Source organism: Oryctolagus cuniculus, chromosome 12 (genome assembly GCF_964237555.1).
Source record: "Oryctolagus cuniculus chromosome 12, mOryCun1.1, whole genome shotgun sequence".
Lineage (NCBI taxonomy): Eukaryota > Metazoa > Chordata > Mammalia > Lagomorpha > Leporidae > Oryctolagus > Oryctolagus cuniculus.
In genome coordinates this window covers 42892973-42916799 of record NC_091443.1, presented here as the reverse complement: position 1 = coordinate 42916799, position 23827 = coordinate 42892973, and the positions used below count along the sequence as shown (strand labels likewise).

General features: G+C 42.6%; 1 protein-coding gene across 11 annotated transcripts in view; it reads left to right on the top strand.

Moving 5' to 3' along the window:
• Nucleotides 1-23827, top strand: part of AKAP6 (A-kinase anchoring protein 6) — a 618005-nt gene that overhangs the window by 357016 nt on the left and 237162 nt on the right. For all 11 annotated transcript variants that reach the window (XM_051822153.2, XM_051822154.2, XM_051822151.2 and 8 more), the window contains one exon: nt 4581-4703. In XM_051822153.2, the coding sequence (XP_051678113.2) occupies nt 4581-4703 (123 nt within the window). The remainder of the gene's footprint in view (nt 1-4580; nt 4704-23827) is intronic.

The window sequence follows — 23827 nt, the reverse complement described above, 5'->3', positions numbered from 1 at the left end:
GAGGGGTGGTGGTGTGCTGTAGTGGGAGAAGCTGCCTCTTACAGTGCCGGCATCCCTTATGGGTGCCAATTCGAGACCCAGCGGCTCCACTTCTGGTCCAGCTCTCCACTATGGCCTGGGAAAGCAGCAGAAGATGGCCCAAGTCTTTGGGCCCCTTCACTTGCGTGGGAGACCCAGAAGGAGCTCCTGGCTTCAGATCCGCACAGCTCTAGCCATTGTGGCCATTTGGGGAGTGAAACAGCAGATGGAAGACCTCTCTGCCTCTGCCTCTCTGTAACTCTCCCTTTCAAATAAAGAAATCTTGTAAAGAAAACTGACCTCCTGAGGGAACTTCCAGGATGAAAATGATTTGCAAGTGAGAAGGATGTGCTGACTGTGATTGCGGGGCCACGGGCTATTCCCTTTTCTCCCCGGATTGGTGACTGGGGTCTCTTCTGGAGGTCGAATCCTTGCATGGCTCCAATAGAGAGTTTCAGGCTTTTAGAACCTGTAGCAAGTATGGATGTGGCAAGGGATTCACACAGAGGACTCAGGCGTCGAGAAGAGGCATGGAGGCTTGGGGCTTGTGGACTGGGTCGTCCACCACGTGCCCTGGGATGGATTGGCAGGGAGGCAGAGAGGAAGGAAAGGTAGTGGAAGAAGTATCAGAAAGGGACAAGAAGGAAATTGGTGGTGCATGGCAAGAAGGAGACTGAACCGATTAGACTTGCAGGAGTTAAACAATGACAGCTCCCAGATGGCCTTCAGTGGTGTGGGATTCAGCCCATGTAGGTGTGTCAAATGTGCATTGAATGTGCTTTCCATGTAACACATTGATGGCATTGGGTATATGGAGAAAATCTGATTTTTGTAGTTACCTTTGACCCTCTGGGTAAGAATGAAGTCTGCATGTTAGAGAAACACACATGGATAGGTCTCTATGAATAATAGGAATGAATTTGAATACAGACAGAAGTCTGATACAGCCTGAATACATTTTACAAGCTCTGGGAGTGTGTCCCAACCTTTTGTTATAAAATTCTGTATTTAAAGATTTATTTATTTATTTGAAAGGCAGAGAGCAAGCTTCCATCTACTTGTATGCTTCCCAAATGCCTATAAAATCCAGATCTGGCTCATCCCAAAGTGGTATCCCAGCCTGCTTCACCACAACACCTACCCCATTATTGTAAAGTTCTTTTTTTTTTTTTTAACAATGAAAATTATTTGAATTCAGCAGGTGAGTGTTTAGGTGCACTTTATCTGTTACTGAAACCTTTGTCTTGATACTTTTCTTTGTATCCCCAGCAACATCCTGCAATGTTCAGTGTGCCTTGACTTAGTAGCTATTTGACACATAATTATTGAATGAATGGTCAGTATTTGTTGTGCTAAAATCTGACCTGCAATTCAGGAGAATTGTGTTTTATATTTTTTCTATTTCCCTCTTATTCCTTGTGTCAGCCTCATTCTCCTCATTCACATCACAAAGACCCCAGCAGAGTTTGTGAAAATGAACAGCAGCTGTTTGGTGTGTGTGTCCAAATACTCCTGGACATCCGTGTTGTTGGTGTGTTGAGTGGCCCTTTCTTAATCTTTCTAAGTAGAGCATCCCGTGATATAGGGATGGTATGCAGTGCACTGTACACAAAGCACTAGTGAGCATACACAGATAAGGGAGCTGAGAGAAGTTGAGAAATAGCAGGTGACAAAGGTATCAAGAATTGGATGGGCTCCAGTTTCACATTTTCGGTGATTTCTGTTTATATTCTTGAAGTTGCACATAGAATCAGGAGAGGAAGTGGGAAGCTAAGATACTTCTAAGAAGGAAGAATTCTTAGTTTTGTTTTGTTTTTTTAATCAAAAGTTAGGAACCCTGGGACTTCTCAGGTTTTTGTTGTGATTGATAAAAGTTTCTTTATTTTATCAAGAAAGGAGAAAAATATGCAGCAAGTGAATAATTGCTTAGGATAGGAAATGTAATTCAGAATAAAGTCAGAGAACTCTGAAAACCCTTCCCCCTTCATATCAGACTTTGTTTTTGTTATTGTTGTTTGGCTGGGCTACACAGAGTCATCTAGAAAGGTTCACCCAGGACCCAAAGGTCCAGCTAACAATGTAATCATGGTTCTGTTAGGAAATCAGACACGTGCTGTTTATTACCACTTGGCTGAGACTGGGAAGAGGTACCCATGCATTCTTGTACATACATGTTGTTTCATTTGTTGGCTCTATTTATTTACTCTTTGTCCTTTTGGATATAATCAGTTCCAAAATAATTTCTTACATTACTTAATTTTCTCCTCAATGCATATATACGTATATAACAACCCAAGTCCAAACTCAATGGTAAACACTCATATTTCACACTAGAATTACTATAAAATACCCTTTTTGTTTCATTACTTATCGGCCATTTAGACTCTGTTTTTCTGACTAGCCTATGTAGATGATAGGCAGTGTTCAACCAAGTGTTGCTTGATCCTTCACAAAGCGTAATTATGAAAGTGTCTAACAAACCCTGCCCTTGCTTCCGCTCATAAGTAGACCTTCTGGGCACATCTGAAGGGATCTACGGGGAACATCAAGTCATGGATGAGCTTTTGAAACATCCTGAGCCTTAGCCAGTATGTCCAAAACGGTGATTTGGGGATGGATGTTAGGACTGGTTGGAGGCTCTGCTGAGAAACTGAGCAACTTCTGCATCAAGTCAAGGATTTGGGAGTAAGTGAACAGCAGAACAAGTCTCACATTTATGGAAGTGCAGGACAGGAGAAAAACCGAGAAACTGCCACCCTGAATGTATGCTAAGGGGCACAATGAACTATTTGGCAGAATTCCTGTCATTTAGGAGAAGATTGCAACATGAGAAAATGAGAAAAACAGTTGATTTGGATTGACCCTCTGTAAATGTGCTCAGTAAGGGAGTAGATTGTTTGAAACGCAGGCAACCTTCTCCCCTGGACAGCTTCTCAGCTCACCTGGGTGAAGGCGAGGACTAAAGGAAGCCTTGGTGGTATCATCAGTGTAGGGTTGGAGACTAGGATTTGAAGCGCATTAACCTACCTCCTAGTCCCAGTTCAGCCGTAGGTTTCAGTTCCCCATTAAGGTGTCTCTGTGATGGCATTTCTTGTTGGCTTTGCCAAAACTCCAGAGTTATGATGGACTTTCAGAAGGATGCTAAATGGCAAGTCTTGCATTTGTGAAATCTTGTTGTGATGTGTATCCCTGGGGGTGATTGTCCTGAGACTTGGCATAGTAGAGCTAATTGGACAGGAGAGCTTTGGGTGCCAGTTATAAACATGGGAAACCATATGATACACCCCCACACGGGCTGACACACTGAGCTCCATGGAGGCTGGCAACACACCAGAGCTTGGTGGGGTAGTCTGGTCTGAGTGTGGGCCTCTGGATCCAAAACTCAGCCCTCTCCCCATTTAATAGACAAGAATGTGTTTCTGAGTAGCACTTGCCTACTTTGCCACCCTCTCCAATTCTGTTTTCTCTTTTTCTAAGAATTTACTTGAGGCAAATGCAGTTGCTTGAATTAAATGGTTATAAATTTTAAAATATTGTCCAGGAGAAATCTTAATAACAAAGCTTAGCTTCTGAGAAGTGTGATAGAGAAAATGAAGTCTCACCTGTTCTCAGTGAAGTCCCAGGATATATTCTGTTAGCCATTACAAAGTTTAATCAAAATTAATCAAAAGGAAAAATCTGACAAATGGGTTAAGTTTAACAGGGAAATAGCCTCAACTCTGTAAATACTCATGTAAAAAGCTGCCTTTGCTCCTTATGACCTCCAGGTGGTGCTGTTTACCCAGACATGAAAAACGGAGCCCGGCCCCATTTGCTTTGCTTTGGTCTGTAGCTGGGCTTTCGGTTTTTTTTTCAAGATATTTTCCGTTTCTGCAGATGTGTTCTTTTAAATGGTCAATAAAATTTTATAACCACTATTTGAAAAATTGAGAGATTATTGTGATTTGTGCTTCCTAGCCAAGGATATTTCTTTATGTCTGGACATACCAGGAGTGAGGTGTTTACGTTTGTTCATGAATCCCACTGATCTACTCTTGCTTGCTTAGCGCAGAGACTCAGTGACAGACACTTGGGCTGCCTGTAGGGCCTATCCAAGTACCTTTAACCAGTTATGTGATTTCAGAATGTGTTTCTAGTCCAACTAAGGCAACTCAGCTTTATAGGCTTCCCAGTTAAGAATACCATCTTTGCAGGAAGGCTTGTATCTCCCAGAGCCAATGAGTGTTCCTAGCACATCCAACCTGAATTTTTGGCAAGGAGAAGTTTGTCAGATACCGGAAACATTTTGCTGTTTTGAGGTCACATGCACATAGTGACACCTTGCGGTCTGAACCAAAGTTCTCAGCAAAGAATTCCTAAGAGTTGTTAACAGTGCCTTTCCCAGGTTGATAGATTTCCGGGTCAGGACATCCCATCACAGCAAAGATCAAACTGGGTTGGGAGTGCAGTGGTGTTCAGTTCATCATGGGTGACGCTGAGAATTCTTAAGATTGCCTTTTCGAAAAATAGCCAACTAACATGCCTTTCCTCTTGTTTTCTCCCCTTTTCTTTTCTCTCACAAGGGGTTTGTCAACAAACTAGATGAATTCATCCAGTGGTTACACGAAGCCATGGAAACCACTGAGAATTGGACTCCCCCTAAAGCAGAGACCGACGGCCTTAAACTGTACCTGGAGACGCACTTGGTAGGCAAGATTGTTCAGCTTTTGCTACCAGTAATTGGAGGATTTGACCACGCTGCTTGTTTCTCTATGGAGAATACCAATTTTATTTATCAAAAGTCATACACTAGTGAAAGGGAGTTTTTACGGGTAAATGATGAAGCTGAAATTTACAGGCATTTCAAGTCTTCTATAAAATCTAAATCCTTCTTATTTTAAGCTATTTTTTCAAAGCTTTTCCCGAAAGGATTTGTAAAAATACCTCAGGAAATTTTACTAGACCTTTGCTCTCTAAAGCAACACTTGAAGGTTTTCCTTTTCTTAAAAATAATAAATAAACGAGAGAGACCATTTTGATGACCATTCTAAGCTTTCTAGAATTCTTGTAAAATTAATGAACCTCTCATTATCAAGAGGGTCTACTTTATCTCTTCTACAGTGGGTTATTTTAATAAAATATTTAAAACGATGATCTCCATCATTTTTGCTGCTATGTGGGTTTTTCAGCAGATAATTAATACAACTGTCATTACACTCATCCCGTGCACAGTGAAAGCTATGGAGGGAAAGTGGAAAACACTTGGATGAATATGCTTGTGAATGTTAGAAGCAAGAATTATAGACTGAGGGACATTTGATGAACCTCATGAGGTTTTTACTGAATGCTTCGAATGGCCTATATCAATTATGAAGGGGTGGAAACCAAGTGCTGGAGTGTGATAAAGCATGAAGCAAAAGCACGTTGTCGTAGGAAATGAAAATGCAGGCTTTAAGGATCTCATCTTTATTCCTTCCACCGATAGCGTCAAATTGACAAAGGCAATGAACATGAATTCTTGGGTACCCAACTGTGGGGTTGATTTTCTGCCCCTCTTACACTCTCAGAATTTGGATTGAGTAAACATCGAATGGGAGTCCTACATATATGGTAGTTCACAAGTGTTCTCTGTGATCTTAAGTGAGAGACAAGGGAGAGATGGAGAGGAGAGAAGAAAGGAGAGAGGAAATGTGGAAATGTTTTAATTCTTGCATGTCTGTGTTTTGCAGCTTGTTTTATACCATTGCAAAAATAATTAAAAAAAAAAACACAAATCAAAACAAAACAAAAAATGCTTCTGAATCTTCTTGCTGCCCGTGGAAGCTAAAGAATGATGAAACCGTGTGCCCGAGGATGGGAGTGTGGCTTTCCTCTCTGCAGGCATTTTTTAGGTTTTGAGGCTGATGGTGTGTAAAGTGCCAGTGACCCTAACCCCCTCGCTTGTACAGGGATTTTTAAATACTGCCCTTAGTACTCAAATCCCTGTTGAGTAGAGTCTCTCTCTCTTTTTTTTTTTTTTAAAAAGAGGACATTTTATAATAGCAAGATAAAGATATTCAGTGCTTTATAATGTAAATTGTATTAATTAGAATGTCAACTTTTCACTGGCATTGTTCTGACAGAAATTCTAATCTGTGTTTAAACAGGAGTATATGAACTTTATTTCACATTAAGTGTGCTGTCTTAATTTTCTTGACTTAATATTTTATGGAAAACACACATTTGGCTTTTGAGGTCCCACAGGGCATGGGGACATAAGAGCACTTGAACCCTAGGTTATTTATGGACAGGCAGGCCCGGGGAGCAGGAACCAAGGTCTCTCTCCTCTGTGGGAGGTGAGTGATGCAGCTCCTCTGTGGCCAGTGTGCCCTCCCATTCTCAAATCCCGTATTGCAGAATTCCTTTTTTGTCAGTCGTGTGTCAGCCTCCATCTCTTTCTAGCCCAACACTATCCACTGGAACTTCCTGTGCTGATGGAATGTTCTGTCTTGCACCATCTCCCATGGGATGCTATTAAGACCATGTGCCTATTTGCACTTGAAATGTGGCCAGTGCAACTGAGGAAATGAATTTTTTAGTTACCTTATATTTCACTGTAGTTTGCCGCACAGAGCTGGTAACTGCTGTTTCGTGTGTAGCCTTATACACTGCGAAACTCTTTCAGGTGGCCATGCTGAATTGCAGGTATCCCTACCTGCCTCGTGACATTCTCCCCCAAAATGAGGGAATCAGTATCCACTTGGCTCTGGGTCTCCAGTGTAGCCACCCACGGCAGAGTCCTTCTCAAGGTAGTTGTCTCAGGGAGTAGACCTGATTCTGCCTAGAGATTCTTCAATGAGTTTTCTCCCTGGTCTTATCTGATTATATTGGTTGGAGTAGAGATATCCTAAGCACCTCTTTATCTTTGCTTTGCAAATAGTGAGGGGCTATGATTCTCCAGGCTTGTTCACTAGGTGTAAGTCACATCTCAAATTTCACTCCTGAAATTATGGATAAGAATGTTTAGCAGTTGTTGAAGACCTGGTGTGTAGAGATTGCTGATGATACTTAAGGACAGTCCGTAAGTGTTACTGTTATGTTGTCCATCATGTCTGTTACTCCAGATGGAGTCTGTGAGTCAGGCAGCTTTCAAATGAACTCAGACTTTCTGTCTCAAATATTGGTCTTGTCCTCCTGAACCAATACTCTCATTTGTATTTTATATCATATTTCCCTACTGTTATGCTGAACTAATGTTAAATTACTCTTCTCAAAAATGAAGTAAGAAAGAAAGCCTGCCTGCCTTCCCATAAAATAAAAAATATGACTAAGCCTAGGGATCCACCTTCCTCGGTTCACCCTGTATAAATCATTACTGCTGCTTAATGAGTGGGCAAGTGGTGTTCACAAGATCATCTAGCAGTAGAGACAGCTACCCAGGTTCTTTACACATCTGTATAGGAATGATCATTTTATGTGAAATGAACAAAGGTACAGGCCCATGGGGGCTGGTCTCCTGTGGTTTAATAATGTGTTAGAACACTAGAACCCTCTGGAATTTACTGTAAAGAAAAGCAAATGTTAAAAGAATAACAAATGTTGTATGCTTGTATTTTAGTACTTAACTCAGTTCTTTTCCAAGGTGGTAACCAAGGGTTTTTACCACAGAAATCAAAGTTTTATATTACCTTCATGAGCTCTATTTTCACTGTAAGAAATACTGTGAAATTGTGATGATACATCAATGATTTTCCATGATAATTAATCATGTGCTTGCAATTTGGCTGCTCATTTCAAAACCACAATTCTTATCTTCTTAGAAAAGGACATTTTCAGGAAAATTTCATTTTGGAGAGGTGTTTTGCAAGTATTTTATATATGGAACATTCCCTTTCCTTGAAAACCACTATTATTTTTTTTTTATTTTTTATTTATTTATTTTTGACAGGCAGAGTAGACAGTGAGAGAGAGAGACAGAGAGAAAAGTCTTCCTTTTGCTGTTGGTTCACCCTCCAATGGCCGCCGCGGCCAGCGCGCTGCGGCTGGTGCATTGCGCTAATCTGAAGCCAGGAGCCAGGTGCTTCTCCTGGTCTCCCATGCAGGTGCAGGGCCCAAGGACTTGGGCCATCCTCCACTGCACTTCCGGGCCACAGCAGAGAGCTGGACTGGAAGAGGAGCAACCGGGACAGAATCCGGCGCCCCGACTGGGACTGGAACCCGGTGTGCCGGCACTGCAAGGCAGAGGATTAGCCTATTGAGCCACGGTGCCGGCCGAAAACCACTTTTAAAATAGCATTGTCAAGATAGCTCCAGAACAGACTCCCTTCTCTCTGTCTCATCCATTACCTCTGTCTTCTTTCTGACAGTTTATTTTAAAACAGCTTTATTGAGATATAATTGATATACATTAAATTGCATATTTTAAAGTATTCAATTTTAGAAGTTTTGACAATGGACAAACATACACATGGATGAAACTCTCAATAAAATCAAGATAATGAACATGTCCATGACCCCCAATCTTCTTAAAGAAACTGGGCCCCTCTTCAGTTCCTCCTCCAACCCTGAGCAGTCAGTGGACATGCTTTATGTCACTATTAGATTTGTTCATACTTTCTAGAATTTTATGTAAATGGAATCAAACCATATATAATTGGTTTTTTGGTGTGGGGGGAGGTCTGGTTTCTTTCAGCATACTTATTTTGAGGTAAGACATGCTGTTGCATGTATCAGTTATTCCTCCTTTTTGCTTGCCGAGTAGTATTCCATTGTATGGATATACCTCAATTTGTTCTATTCACCTGTTGATGGACATTTAAGCCATTTCTCCCACCAAGATTTTTTTTACAGGCTAAAGAAACACCAAACACTGCATTGAGTAAAAGTATAATAAAGAGAAGCATTGTAAATAACTACCATAAATTGTTCTTGGCAAATTATGTAGATTTTTTTCCCTTTAAAAATGTTATGGTTATCTTCAGGGCTTAGATGCTGAAGAGTAAAGTAGCTGAGCAAGTGAACAACTTCCCCGTCTAGAAACTTTATTTCATATCTAAACACATTTGCTCTTAAAATATTGCTCCAACCTACCAAGACATTTGTATGTATGCCCAACTCACCAAATGGGCACCCCATCATGTGAATTCAACCCCAGGAAAACAAGTCAGAAATTATTCTAGTTATAGCCAATGAGAATATCCAGTAGGGAAGACAAACCAACATCGGACTGCTGTGTGAAATTCAGGAAAAAGAACCATGAGGTCCCGACTTAAACTTGGGAAATAAATTTACATAGACATCACCCTGTTATGTTGGGCAAGAGTTAACCAACCACATTGAAATAGCCATGGGGAAACCACCTTTCCTATTTCAATGTGATAAATGAGAAATGTGGAAAAAGTGATAACTGTGTCTTCAAGTCCATCTACATTAAGCACCTGTGAGTGCTGGCAGTTACGTAGATGCTGGGAGCACATGATGAATGAACCTGGCTTGTTTCTTTCATGGATTTTTCAATCTATGGAAGGTGGCCACAGATTATATGTAGTTATCTGTAGACCCATAAGTGAATACTAATTTTGATCAGTAAATGATCAAATGGTAGGATAAGCAACATACTTTGGGAGGTACAAAGAAAACTTGTCTCAGTTCTTCCAGAAGAAAGGAAGGACTCAGGTAATTTGATGTAGGCTCCAAAAGTTGTATGTAAATTTGTTGATAGAGAGGGGAGGAAAAGAGAGGAAAGCAACTTTATTGGCGAGGTGAAAGGGGTGGGGAGCCCCCAGGTGTATTGAGACCAGCTTGGGGTGAGGCAGTGCAGGAGATTTGAGTGTCTTTTTAACAGACTGAACTTTTCTCTGCAGATAGTAGAGACTCATTGCAAGTTTGGTTTTGTTTTAACACAAAACCATAAATCAGATGAGATGAGGGTCAGCCTGGCACGGACTTACTGGGTGAGATTCATGGATCAGATAAAAGAATAACTCTAGGCACAATGGAAAATGGATTGAGTGTAGTATTTGAAGGATATACTGGTACAAGCAAGGCATTACCAATTCTTAGGATGTGTTTTTGACTAGGTTTTTCGACACAAAATTCATAAGAGTAAATAAAGGAAAGCCTTAAAAAGGCAAAAGTAAGTCTCTCTTCCACTTATTCTCCTTCAGTTACCATTTCTGCTCCCTTGTGGCAACTGTTCCTTTATATCATTTAAGGGTTATTCCAGGCATTTAAAACTTGCATCGTATCTACTCATCTTCCCTTAGTGCATGTTAGCATTAACTCAAAATTACTAAATATTGAACAGCTCCATCATTTTGAATAGCTGGCGAGTATTCCCTTTATGAATATGACATAATTTATTGAACCAGTCCCTTATGATGGAAATTTAGGTAGTTGGCAGTTTTTTTCTATTACAAATGGTGCTCCAGTGATTATCCATGAAAATTCTTCCTATCACATTGTATATCCTTAAAAGAAATGCTTTACAGGAGGAATTTCTGAGTCAGAGGTTATGCACATCTGAAGTTTCATGTATTGTCAAACTTAATATTGGATTGTCCTTAATAGAGATTGTCTCCGCTTCTGTCCAGCCGTGTATGAGGGTGTGTATTCCTTCACATTCTTGCTGTCAGAGTATCTTACCACATCGACCAGACTTCGTCCTCTGACACAAGCAGCATCTTCCTGTGGCTTGGTCTGAATTTCTTGTATTCTAAGTCGACCTGAGTGTCTTGGTGTAGTTTTAGGGGTCAGTTTTATTTCTTGTTTGAAACTCTCTGCCTATACTTTCAGCCTATTTTTCTGATTGTTGAATGGTCTTTTACTTCTGGGTATATAAGTTTATGTATTAAGGGAATTAGTCCCTTGTCTGTGATGTGAATAAAAAAAGTATTAAAAAACTGTTCTGTAGATTCTGTTGCCAAAATAGGGGGAGCAAAACATGGAAACATGGAAGCCTTAACGTTTGAGGAATCCAGAGTTAGGCAGACTTGGAGGGCCAGATAGTCCCTCCCTCTTGTGAAAGCACTTTTGGGTTTCTTCCTAGAAAGACCAGTGTGGTCTGAGGAGTTTGCTTACTTAGCCCTGCAAGGGACAGGGTTAAGATGCTATAGTTGAATGAGTGGATGAAAGGATGTCTGAGCAATGAGAGAAATGGTGACAGTATGGTCAGGGTTGGTTGTCCGTAGGTAAGAATGGAGAAGGAGGGGATGGATCCCAGAAAGAGGGACAGATTACAGTGACATGCCAGCGGTGTGTTTTGAGACTCACTCATAACCAACATCTGTTTCATCTGCCCTGGTCTCCCTGAAGGCTGGTGATGTCCTCATGAGTAGGACAGGAAGGCTCACTGCTCTCCAGCGGACAGAATTCTGGGCAGGACTTGAATGCAGCAGAGTGTGTGGAAGGTGCTAAGAGCTTCTCTGTGTATGGACTGGGGCTGAGGCTCCAGGGCCACTGTGGGGGTGTGTAACCAGGTCAGGTGAACATCACAAGCTGTAGTCACCCGGAAAGAAGGGGCAGCTGTCCAGGAGCCCAGTGTGTAGCAGGGGCATGTCAGTCTTTCACAGATCTACTGTAATGATGGGACTCCTGTTAAAGAAAACCATTAAATTACACTCACTGGAAAAATTCAAGCCATTTAAAGCAGCATAAAAATTAAAAGCAAGAAGCCTGCCCTCCCTTGTGTGACAAAGTAAACAGCTTGTTCTGTAGTCTTTTGAATCTTTTCATGTAAAGATGCATACATTGTAAGGATTTCCAAGTTCATGTTGTACCTCCTGTAGAACATCTTGCTTTTTTAATTTAAACATATTGCAGATGTCCTTCTGTTAGTATACAAAGATCTACTGCCTGTTTTAGCGGCTCTTTAATACATTGTTTGGCTGTGCCACAGTTTATTTCATCATTCCCATCGTGATGGGCATTTAAACTGCCTCCTTATTTATGCATTTGCAAATTACACTCAAGGAAAATTCAGATTGTTTTAATAGTAGTTGATCATCTCCTCCTTGCCCCATTCATGTCTGTCTATAGCAGCAACTCAACGATTCCATGTAATGAGAGTCTGTTGCACTTGAGAGACAGCTTTTGCTCCGGGTCCTAAAAAGTGAGTAGGGCCTGTGTTTGTTTGTGTATGTGTTTTGGGTCCATTTTTGCTCATGTATGAGTTTTGAGTCATAGGGGTACACTTCTTTTAATTAATGGTCATCATATTTATGGGGTATGATGTGACATTTCAATATGTGTATGCAGTGTGTACTGATCAAATCAGGGTAATTAACATTTCCCCCTCTTTGTCATTACGTTATGATTAGAGCCTTGGAGCTCTTCTCCTCTATTTGCTTGGAAAATATATAATGGGATATTGTGAACTGTGGTCACCCCACTATGCTGTGTAATACTAGGAACTTGGACCTTCTGTCTCATTCTGATTTGGTGCCTAACATCCCTCTACCTGCCCCCTCCCATCCTGTAGGAATTACAGTGATCAGATTTCCATACAGGGGAAAACATTTGGTATTTCTCATTGTGCGTCTGGCTTATTTCACTTTAAAGCACACCTCCCTGAACTTGGTTGTTCAGGTTAGGATTGGTGCCTGCAATTTCAGGTGGCTGCCATAAGGTGGCACAAATCCTGCAAGTAGTGCTTACCCTTTTGGTACCTATGAAGGATTTGAAAATGTTTGTTTTTTATGTCATTACCCTAAGTACTTTTTTTTGTAAGATTTTATATATTTATTTGAAAACCAGTGTTACACAGAGAGAGAAGGAGAGGCAGAGAGAAAGAGAGAGGTTTTCCATCTGCTGGTTCACTCCCCAGTTGGCCACAATGAGTTGTGCTGATCCCAAGCTAGGAGCTTCTTCCTGTGACTCCCACCTGGGTGCAGGGGCCCAAGGACCTGGTCCATCCTCCACTGCTTTCCCGGGCCACAGCAGAGAGCTGGATGGGAAGTGGAGCAGCTGGGACTCGAAGCAGCACGACCATATGGGATGCTGGCACTGCAGGTGGTGGCCTTACCCACTATGTCACAGCGCCGGTCTCAACCCTAAGTACTTATAAAAACAGATATCATTTAATGGATAATGTGTCTGGCTGATGATATTCTCTCCGTGTGTGTGTGTGTGTGTGTGTGTATTTGCATGCATTTATCATCTGTATTTGGATCTTCATGTTACATCATATTTCTGATTAAATAGCTTTCATTTGTATCTTACAAAAGACAGTTTACATGTTAAAGAGCTTCTAGCCATGCAGGAGAATTTTCCAAAAATATTTTCTGCTGTTTTTCTTTTGCTCACCCTTCAATCTTCACTTCTCCATTTTTCATTGCTTAAAGTTAAAAATCGACAGCTTTTTCTTTTCCCGACTTCTTGGCACCCACCTCTTCCACCTACCTTTCTCCTCTGGGATCTGAGGCAACTGTGGTCGACCAAGCTGGACTTCATGAGAGCAGCAGCCGCCATGCAGCCACACTGCGCAGCCAGTGTGAAGCAGTTGCTGGTACTTCAAAAGCTGGAGCTGTGTGAGCTAGGTCAGCCTGCCTGCCATCTCACTCAGCCTCCATGTGCAGGGCTGCTGGCCTCCCGGGAGCTTTGCAGTCCATTTGCTTGTCCCCATTGAGTCCCAGCAGTTCAAGGAGAGCTGCGAGAGCTTAGTAGCAAGCAGCAATATTCTTTCTCTTTGGGGAATTGGAAATTCTCAACTCCCAGCCTGAAGTTATTTGCTTCTGGGGCTCAGGGATAGAAGAAAGGTCTGCCAGGAATTTACAAGACTGGGGTGTTGGGAGGTGGAAGTGCGGGGCTAGAGGAGGGGCAGGAGGCTCACTGTGGACCCGGGAAAGTCCTGAGCTACATTCCTTTGTTCATACAAGGAGCTCTGTACATCCAGGAGACGAATCGTACGTTCTCGCCTGCGCAGTTAGGAAGCGTCCTTTCCATGCTCAATGCACCTGCCAGTGTACTTTTTGCCTGACTCAGTTTAGGGACGGCTGGGCCATAGTACCCCAGCGGTACTCATTGGTTTGAAGAGATTGTTGGTGCCCAGACATTTTACTGATTTGTTATTTGTTGCTTTTTTTTTTTTTTTAGGAAGTAATGACTGCTTGTAAGCAGAATGCTGGGGAAGCACTGTGTTTAAGCATTTCCCATATTGGGCATTTGCATACCAAGCACTGAAGGAACTGTTTAGACAGGCCCTGCCCCACGGGGCCCATGCAGGCCCAGGAGGGACTCACAGGCATTGGGTGCATTCACCTCCACACCTCTCCCTGTGTGGACCCCCGTATGGAGCCTCCTGAACACTGTGTTACATGGAATTTTGAAATCTTGGGACAATTCAACTGGCGTAAATAGCGCCATGATAATAGTGTCATCTCTTTACATTAGCCAGAAAAATGCCAGTCGTATCTATTCAGGGTTACTGTGAAGATCAAATAAGCACGTGGTATGTGAGTAGCCTTGTTTCGTGGTGGGAGAGTTGTGTGCATCTTCCATGGAGAATGGAGAACGTGTGGAAGGAACAGCTCAGGTGTCCTCAAGACACTAAAGTTCTCCCTCCTCCCCTCCCCTCCCCTCTGCTCTGCTCTTGTGGCTGTCACCTACCTGAGGGACAACTTGCGTCTCTCTGGTGTCTCTTCTGACACCTGTCCTTGCATGTGCAGAATAGGCACTAAAAATACCTCCTAAACGAATGAATGAGCCTCCATAAAAGCAGTATCACAACCATTACCGGCAGAAAATAATTCTAACTAATATGTTAAAGCATCAAACAGTAACTGAGTATGTCTACGAGTCATTTCCTCTACATTTTTCTTTTACAAAGAAAAATGGACTTTGGTCATAGGGTCTTCTGAGCATTGTCTAGTAGGTTTGTGACAGGAAAAAACATCTATAGAGAGAAAAAAATGGGAATGTTTTCTTCTGTTTTCAGGATAAATTCATTCCCTTTGGCAAAACAAAAAACACAATAAAAATAAAAATGTTAGTTCAGATACAAGAAAGATTACAAAGAATTCCACAGGTTAGTGTTACTGTTTCACAATATGAAGGCTGCATGACTAGACAGGATGTTAATGACTTGACATTACAAAAGTTCATTAAACTTATTTTCTAAGTGGTTTGGTTCCCTGTCTCAAATGTGTGAAGCATGGGGGAGCTGGGATAGATCTGCCCCAGGCTGCCAAACAAATTTTTAATGGAACCTGAGTCCTTCAGGGATTGTCCTAAATCCACATAATATTCTTAAGTCCTGGTGTTTGCACTGGCCCTGTATATTAGGAGGTGTATGTGTGAATAATATACTTATATCCATTCATCACCCTGGTGACTCCACATCTGTAGGGGCTGCTGCACAATTATTCCACCTCAGGGGGTAGAGAGAGATTTGGGCCAGGATTGACCTCTTTTTCAGTCAGGGCCTCCAAGCAATGTGTTCTAGAAGTCAAATGGTCCCTTCAGAGAGAACCTCTGTTTGAGAATCCATTTGGCCTAATGTAGCCATGCTGAGAAGTCAATGTGATTACGTGTGTCAGGTGTGGAGGCAGCATCCAGAGAAGTGAATGCAAATTTGTCACTCTGAGGCACAGTCAAGTTCAGAATCTCTCCCATCTGTCTAATTCTTGCATAGATACCAGCCAGTCTATCAGAAAAGAGTGTCAACTTCAGTAAAATGCATCAACTTTCTCTCTCTCTCTCTCTCTCTCTCTCTCTCACTCTCTCTCACACACACACACTCTCATACAATGCAGCTGTTTGAGATAACTTGAAGTTGTTTGAAGAGCTAAAGTCACTTTTAAAGACTCATCCGTGTTTTTATTACCTGCGATTTCAGAGAAGGTCCCTCAGGAAGAATGAGGATTTGCGCCCTTACAGCTTAGTTGCTGCTTCCTCTGCTACTTCTTCCTCTTCCTCTTCTTCTGGAAAATAAATATTTTTATAATACTTACCTTTTTGATCAGAAGTTTGGTCCGTATAGCGTCCTTTTAATTGTTTCAAGCTTCTGATACACCTGGAGGTATGTTACAGATTGTCAGAAGTAATATATCGATGACAAATGTAGCCACTTCATTTTGTTGGGGAAATACACAATTGTGGTACTGGCTGACCACTTATTTAATTATGTGGCAAATACCATATGATGAGTGAGTAAAGTTAAATTGATGATTTGGGCTATCTCAGCCAGGGTACAGTTTACATGGCAATTACACCAGGATCATCTAAGTGTAATTGGCAAGTAATTTTGTAAGCGAAGGAACATGACAGCTCATTTACATGGTGCTCACTGAGTAAAATTTGGGGACATTTATCAACCACTTCCAAGTGAAGAATGATTGCACCAATATCTCCCAAAATACTACAGGCTGTTGGAAAGCTACATGGAAAGGTTTGATGTGACTCTCCATGCGTTCCCTCCGCCGAGCATCTGTTTATTGTGTGGCACTGAAGATAGAGAAACAAGTGACAGCGCCGTTCTACTCTCAAGCAACTCAGATGTGGGATGCAGATGCATCTATCGATCACTTTAATGCACCTTAGTAAGCGGAGGTTTGAGTTCTGCACAAGCACTGTGGCTGCTGAGGGTAGTGGAATGCACAGGGTAGAAGAGGGTCAGGGAATACGAGCTACAGAAGGTGACATCTGAAATGAGGTTTCAAGGAGGAGCGGGGCTGTAGAAGCCAGGGGTTCACCAGGCAGAGGTGCCAGCAAGAACAGATCTTAAAGCAGGTTGAGCTGAAAACTTGTAACAGTTCAGGGCACACATGGGACCTGTGGAGCTGACTTGGCCAGGATCTCAGACGGCCTTTTAAAGGCCTTGCTTACTCCACGGCCTTGGTGACCATTGGAGGAGCTGGTGAAGAAGAGGATCTTTGCCAGAGTTGTTTGTGGATAGTTGTTTTGTGGTAAAAACAGTTATTGTGTGATTACGGTGTGCCTGGCTGTGTTCTGCTTACCCCTTACCCTCACAGTCACCCCATGGAGTAGGCACTCACATTTCCTGCTTCTTACAGACGAAGAAACAGTACATCGAAGTTGTCCAAAGTTACACAGTGGGTGATGGCTGCAATTCACTGTTTTTTTTTTGTTGTTGTTGTTGTTTTGTTTTGGTTTTGGTTTTGGTTTTTTTTTTTTTTTGGACAGGCAGAGTGGACATTGAGAGAGAGAGAGACAGGTCTTCCTTTTCCATTGGTTCACCCCTCAATGGCCGCTGCGGCCAGCGCACCATGCTGATCCAAAGCCAGGAGCCAGGTGCTTCTCCTGGTCTCTCATGCAGGCGCAGGGCCCAAAAACTTGGGCCATCCTCCACTGCACTCCCAGGCCGTAGCAGAGAGCTGGACAGGAAGAGGAGCAACCGGGACAGAATCCAGCGCCCCAACCGGGACTAGAACCTGGGGTGCTGGTGCCGCAGGTGGAGGATTAGCCAAGTGAGCCGCAGTGCTGGCCTGCAATTCACTGTTTATTCGACCTTTCTCCACTCCCCTGCTACCCCCACCCCCAGACACATGTTCATGCACACCCTAGACTGCTCTGTGAGAGCAAGGCCCATGGTCTTCTCATTCATAGCAAGAGCTGTCAAACTTCAGATGGTGCCTGCCTGCACCTTCCTAGGCACCCAACAAATAATGAGGGAGGGATGGGAAAGCCATGACTGGCAAGGGATGACGACGATGAGGGCCTGCATCTAAGGCGTTTTGAGTCAGCAGGGAGAGGTGAGGATAAAGAAATAGCTTGGCCGGGCTTGGTGATTGATTGAACATGTGGGCTTTGTTGGCGTGTTCTCACAGCGCTTCTGATTTCCAGCCCATACTCTGGAGAGATGACTTGGCAAAAGAATCCACAGCAGAGGGAAGCTCACGCTGCTCTTCACAGAACTCTTACATTCCTTGGAAGAAATGCTGTGGACTTAGAATGAAATGTTAGAAGAGACTTCCCTGGAGGTGGTTAAAAATAGAATGGACACATCTGCCCGGGACGGCTGAGGGACAGGGCTGCCGGGGGCTTGATGAGTGGTTAGATGGCCTTTGGGATTTTTCTCCCTTTGAAAATTCTCTGGTTTAAAGAAATAAAAATTCTCCCAAACTGCCAATCCTTAACTTCTTGGATCAGAAAGGTAAAAATCTGTAAATTTAAGGGCTGGAAAATATTAAGTTGCAATGCCTGGTTTATAGATAAGGAAACTAGAAGCCCAGAAGAGTTAAGTGACATGTCCAAGGGCACATGCTTGAGGCAGAAGGAAGGCCAGGTTCGTTGGTTTCCTGTCCTGGGCTTGTCTTTCCCAGGTCTCGGATAACATCATTTGTTGTGAGTGTCCCCCGTGGGTAGGCCTGGACTGGGTGTTGACACAAAAGCAAAGGAGACCTGTTATGTGCCCCTGGGGAATTAAGAGCAACTCAAAAATACAGGCTTCATAACATCTGAAAATGTCACAAAGTGCCATCTACAACACAGAACTATTGGGAAATAGAGAAAATGAATTTTAAAGATCCGTGGTGATTTTTTTTTTAAAGCCTTACTCTTTACTGGGCACTGCTTCTGTGCTTAGCACTCATTATCTCTACTCACAACAACCTGCAAGGTAGACAGCATTATCTCCATTTTGTGTTTCGTACCTTGCTCTGTATTGACAGATCAGACCCTGGTGATGGCAAAGCCTGCCCTGCATGAGTGATGTGAACCTTGGGTTGAGTTTCCTTGAGGTTGTCTTCTTCTCGTATACAGAGGTTATTTATTGACATACCTATAATTTTATCATAGAGACACTTTTGAGGCTTCATTTGTTGCTTTTTTTTGTCATATATTTTCCACGTGATCACATGGTCTTCGTTTTAGCAGCTGCGTAATGTCTTATTGAGCTTTTAGGAGGCTCTAAAAGCAATGTGTGCTTGCTGAAGTTTCCCAGTGCGTATGGCATTTTGAAGATACACTTTATATTTGGAGTGTCAGGACGTCTGACCATCCTCTGCGGATGGCACTGTGGAGAGGAGAGAAGCCACCAGGCTCTGCAGGGCTCCTCCCTCCAGGAGTCCCTCTGAGAACAGAGAACTGGGGTGGAGCCCAGGCAGAGATGGCCCGAGGCAGATAGCAGGTGACTTTTCAAGCCTCGGCTTTTTTGACTGAACACACATTCTTCCTCCTGCCCTTGTAAAAAGACAAGTCTTCATTTTCTTAGGGTAGTAAAAATCTTCTGCATGAAGAAAAAGTGTCATCAAGTGTCTTATTCATCAGCATATAGACCATCTCTTTAAAATGACAGTGGGAGTAAAAGTTCATCAGTTCAATATGTCTTTCACATTTGGAGACTCCTGACTAATAACCTCTGGTATTTATCATCAGAACAGCCAGAGAACTAAATTCTGGCACACGCTGCTCTCACGCACTGAGAAAAACTTAAAAAGACAGGAGAGTTTCTCCATTTTTCCTTTTTCCATTCATTTAGAAGAAAAAGCATACCTTTTTTTAATTAGAAAAATAAGCATGTAGATACATCTGGCCTGTATTATCACAGCAGCCTCCTAAATGGCCTCCTTGTCTCCAGCCTGTGCACTGGCCAGAAAGAACTTTCCAGATCGTGGATCTGCACCAGTCATGCTCTCAAATCGCCGTGGCATCTTCTCCCATGACTCTTTCATGGTTTTGGGGTCAAATTCTGTTTAGCAACAGCTGTTCACCTGGCCCCTGCCACACTGCCCCCTTGCACCCTACCCCAGTCACACTGTGCTGCTCATGGCTCCCAGCTTCAAGCTACACTAAGTGTCTTTATCCCAGTGAACAAATCAATTCTTTCTCTGCAAACTCCTTGCTAGGCTGTGCTGAGCCTGGATCCCAGCATGGGTCCCCACAGTACCTATCTAGCACTTATCACACCCATATGGAATGCAGCATAACAGTTTCATTAAAAACAAAACACAGCAAAACTTGAATCTCACTGGGGAAAGCATATCAGTACCGAGTTTACTTCCGGCCCCGCCACTCTGTGTTATGTACCAAACCCTAATTACACATTTATCTTTTCTGGAACATATAAAGCTACTTGTTTTCTTATCTCATTCATCCAATAGACTATCAGTTGTTTGACAACCAGGATTGTGTATTGTTAACTTTTATTTCAATAAGCCTGGCAGAGACTGCTCAATAAATATTTGTTTTATGAATTTGCACCTTTAAGAAACTAAAATTAGGTCAGGAAAGTCTCAGGAAGTATTTTAGGCCTCTCTGACTATTCACAAACATCACATGAATCATGGAACTAAGTGGCCCCCAACAGAATATTTCATGTAGTGGTTAGAAGTCTGTGTTCGTGACTTGATGCTGCTAAGACTCACCCACTTTAGATATTTCCAACTATTGAATTTCGTTACGCTCTTCCCCAGATTTCCTATACCAGGGGATCCATATCTGTGAATACTGGTGGTTGCTCATGAATTATCATCCTTCCTATTGTTTTATTTTCATCAAGGCATGCATGTCTTTGGATTCTTTTCATGTCCACATGGCCTTCATACTACTGTCAAACTGGGCTACTTAGAAATGTAGCTGGAACAGAGTTAGATGTATTATTTTATTTGCTTTGTGAAGTCTGATTATGATGACGGAAAATCAGTGAGCGTGTCTGAATTTGGGTCTGGCCGAGAAGTAACACATGCAGATCTCTGCTGATGCCAGCAGTTGTAGTCATGGAAATGCCCACTGGTCAAATCCAGATGTGTCATCTTTTTGATAATCTAGTGCTTTATATTAGTCCTTGTATTTTTCCATCTCTGAAATTATTCTCTTCTAGTCATTTAGTTCCACACTGCTTTCAAAAAGATCCGGTGTTCCCCGGGCCCAGATTGCTCATGTTTATGGAATGTCACATGATCGGTGACATAGGCCACGGTATCTGCCTGTGGCAATGTTCTTGCCATAAATTTGGTGTCCAGAGAACGCCCTGCATTTTGAGGGAGTGCTATGGATGTTGCATCGGGATTATGAACCATCAGGCACTGTTGACAAAGTGTGTTAGTAGCACAAGAATGGAAATGTGTCCAAGTATCAAATTTAAGGAAAGATAAAAAAAAGACTAAACCCCTTTTGTATAAGCTTACTTCTCCAGGGAAGAGGTGGGAACAAAATGGGGAATGCGTATTACAGAATCCTTTAGCAGCCAGACATCTCATTGACGATTTTGTTAATGTGCCCGCTTGGCTGCCTTCTCAGAGGCCCATTGTGAATTCCTTAGTTGATGTTATTAATGGGTAATGGGTGCACCTGAAAATCAAGCAATATTGTCCCATTTAGGTAATAGTTATGTTAAATGATTCTTTTCTACAGCAGCAAGCTTATCAGATTATTTTTTGCGTGATAATGAATACCTCATATTTTCCAATTTCCTAATCAAATGTTTCCACATCATCTCAAGGCAGAGCCAGTTCCAGCTGCATCTGTTCTGTACTCCTGGTTTCAATGCTGTCAGATTACCCGGCCTACTTAACGGTCCTTAGGTTCTTTTTTGCTCTGACACTTGGAAAGGCCTGATGCACCTCTTTTGAGGCTCATGATTTCCAACCATTCAACACAAGTCTGTTGTGAGTAAACAGGGAATCAAATAGAGCACTAGGCTATATTGACAACTATGAGGAAATTTCTAGAATAGATTTCTTTGTAAGTGTTGGTGCCGTCAGGTTGACTGCCAGTGTTTCTCTTTTCCATGTCGCTTCGTCCTGAAATACACACGTATTTCAGTCTGTGTGGCATCCTTTCAGAGTGAAGAATTTCTACAGCAGTCACAAAAAGCAGCTGTGCTTTGACTATAAAATAATAAATGTTGGGGTGACATTTGGCTTAGTGATTAAGAGAAGCTTGTTAGGAAACCTATGTTAGAGTACCTGGGTTCAGTTCTGGCTCCTCTCTGGATTCTAGCTTCCTGCTAATGCACATTCTGGGAACAGCAGGTGATGAACTGAGGGGTTGAATCCATGTCACCCATGTAGGATACCTGGATTGAGTTCCCGGCTCCTGGCTGCAGCCTCGTCCAGTTCCGGATGTTGTGGGCATTTAGGGAGTGAGTCAGAGTGTGGGAGCTCTTTCTTTTTCTCTCTCTCTCCCCTTTCTTGCTCTCTCCCTCTAAAATAAAAATAAATGTTCGATTTTTTAATTTCATTTATTGTTTGGGTTGTTCAGAAGCATTGCTTTAGTTTGTTTTATTTAATCAATTATCTGTAGCTAAAAGAGAATAATACAAGAAATGGTGAACAACCCTTGGGGAAACTTGGTATTATCACCTTCTTTCATATATCCCTGTATTTTATGCCTGGAGTCAGATTAAATTATTCTTCATTTTGGGGTCAGTTTTGGGTTTTATTTAGTCAAAATTCTTATCTTCATACCTCAAAGCCCAATTTGCATCTTTCATTTTCTATGTTTTTTTTTTTTTTTTTTTTTGACAGGCAGAGTGGACAGTGAGAGAGAGAGAGAGACAGAGAAAAAGGTCCTCCTTTTCCGTTGGTTCACCCCCCAGTGGCTGCTGCGGCCAGCGCACCTCGCTGATCCGAAGGCAGGAGCCAGGTGCTTCTCCTGGTCTCCCATGCGGGTGCAGGGCCCAAGCACTTGGGCCATCCTCCACTGCACTCCCTGGCCACAGCAGAGAGCTGGCCTGGAAGAGGGGCAACCGGGACAGAATCCAGAGCCCCGACTGGGACTAGAACCCGGTGTGCCGGCGCTGCAAGGCGGAGGATTAGCCTAGTGAGCCACGGCGCCGGCCTCTGTGTTCTTTTGATAATTCTATTTCTGTCTTCTGAGAAAGACCCCTTTTCTCCTCTAAGAAAAGGAGAGCCCAGCCCAGACTCACCAGTGGATGTCCGGGATGACTCACGCTGCATTTTGTTCTCCTTGTGACAGTTGGAGCTGTGGCTCTTGTGCAGTTAACCCTATAATGCCAGAGACCATGCTTCCCACCCCCACCCCCCAGTCTCTGTTACCCAGCTGGATGAACATAATAGGCAAAGCACATGGTTTCTAAGTGAATGGACGAATGCCTAATTTCATTCCAACTGGGTCTGTACCATTTCTAACTTCTGTCAAACATTCTTAGCATCAAGTACAGTGCAGTGTATATGACTAATACTCAATGAATGACAGCAAAGCATGCTGTATATTTTGGAGCCCTATCATGGTGGAGCTAAAGTTTGGCAAGCAGTATTTCTAAATCTATGCTTGTTTCACTTAGTCAAGGAATGAATTTGCATCTTGAAGACTAACCATTGATTCAATGTATTGGTTACTATGACGGTGATCACTCTGCATCAGACTGCCAGTGTTTGGAATGCCTTGTAGCATTCCAGAGGTGGAAATATCTTTGAAATACCATATGTGTTTCTTGAAATATTTAAATTAAAACCTACCCCTTCAGAGAATGTTATTGATCAAGTTCAACAGATATCCACTGTTCCTGCAAACATTTATCAAACACCTTGTATGTGACATGAGATGGAGATAAATGTGAAACCGGTAATTCTTCAATTTGGTGGCCAGGGATAGAATGCGACAGTGAACAGTCTGATAAATTCTAAAGGAGCAAAGGGAAGGGAGTGGCTCACTGCCCGTGAGACTTTAGAGAAGCCTGCCTGGAAGACAGGGCTCCTAGGTGGTATTCAACCACGATAGCAGTTTTTGTCTTCTTTTTTAAAGTATTTATTTGAAAAGCAGAGTTAGAGAGGCCATCCATCCACTGGTTCACCCCCAGAATGGCTGAAGCCAGGAAACTGGAACTCCATTTGGGTCTCCCACATGGGTATAGGGCTCCAAGTATGTGGGCCGTCTTCCACTGATTTCCCAGGCTCATTAGCAGAGAGCTGGATCAGAAGTGGAGCAGCCA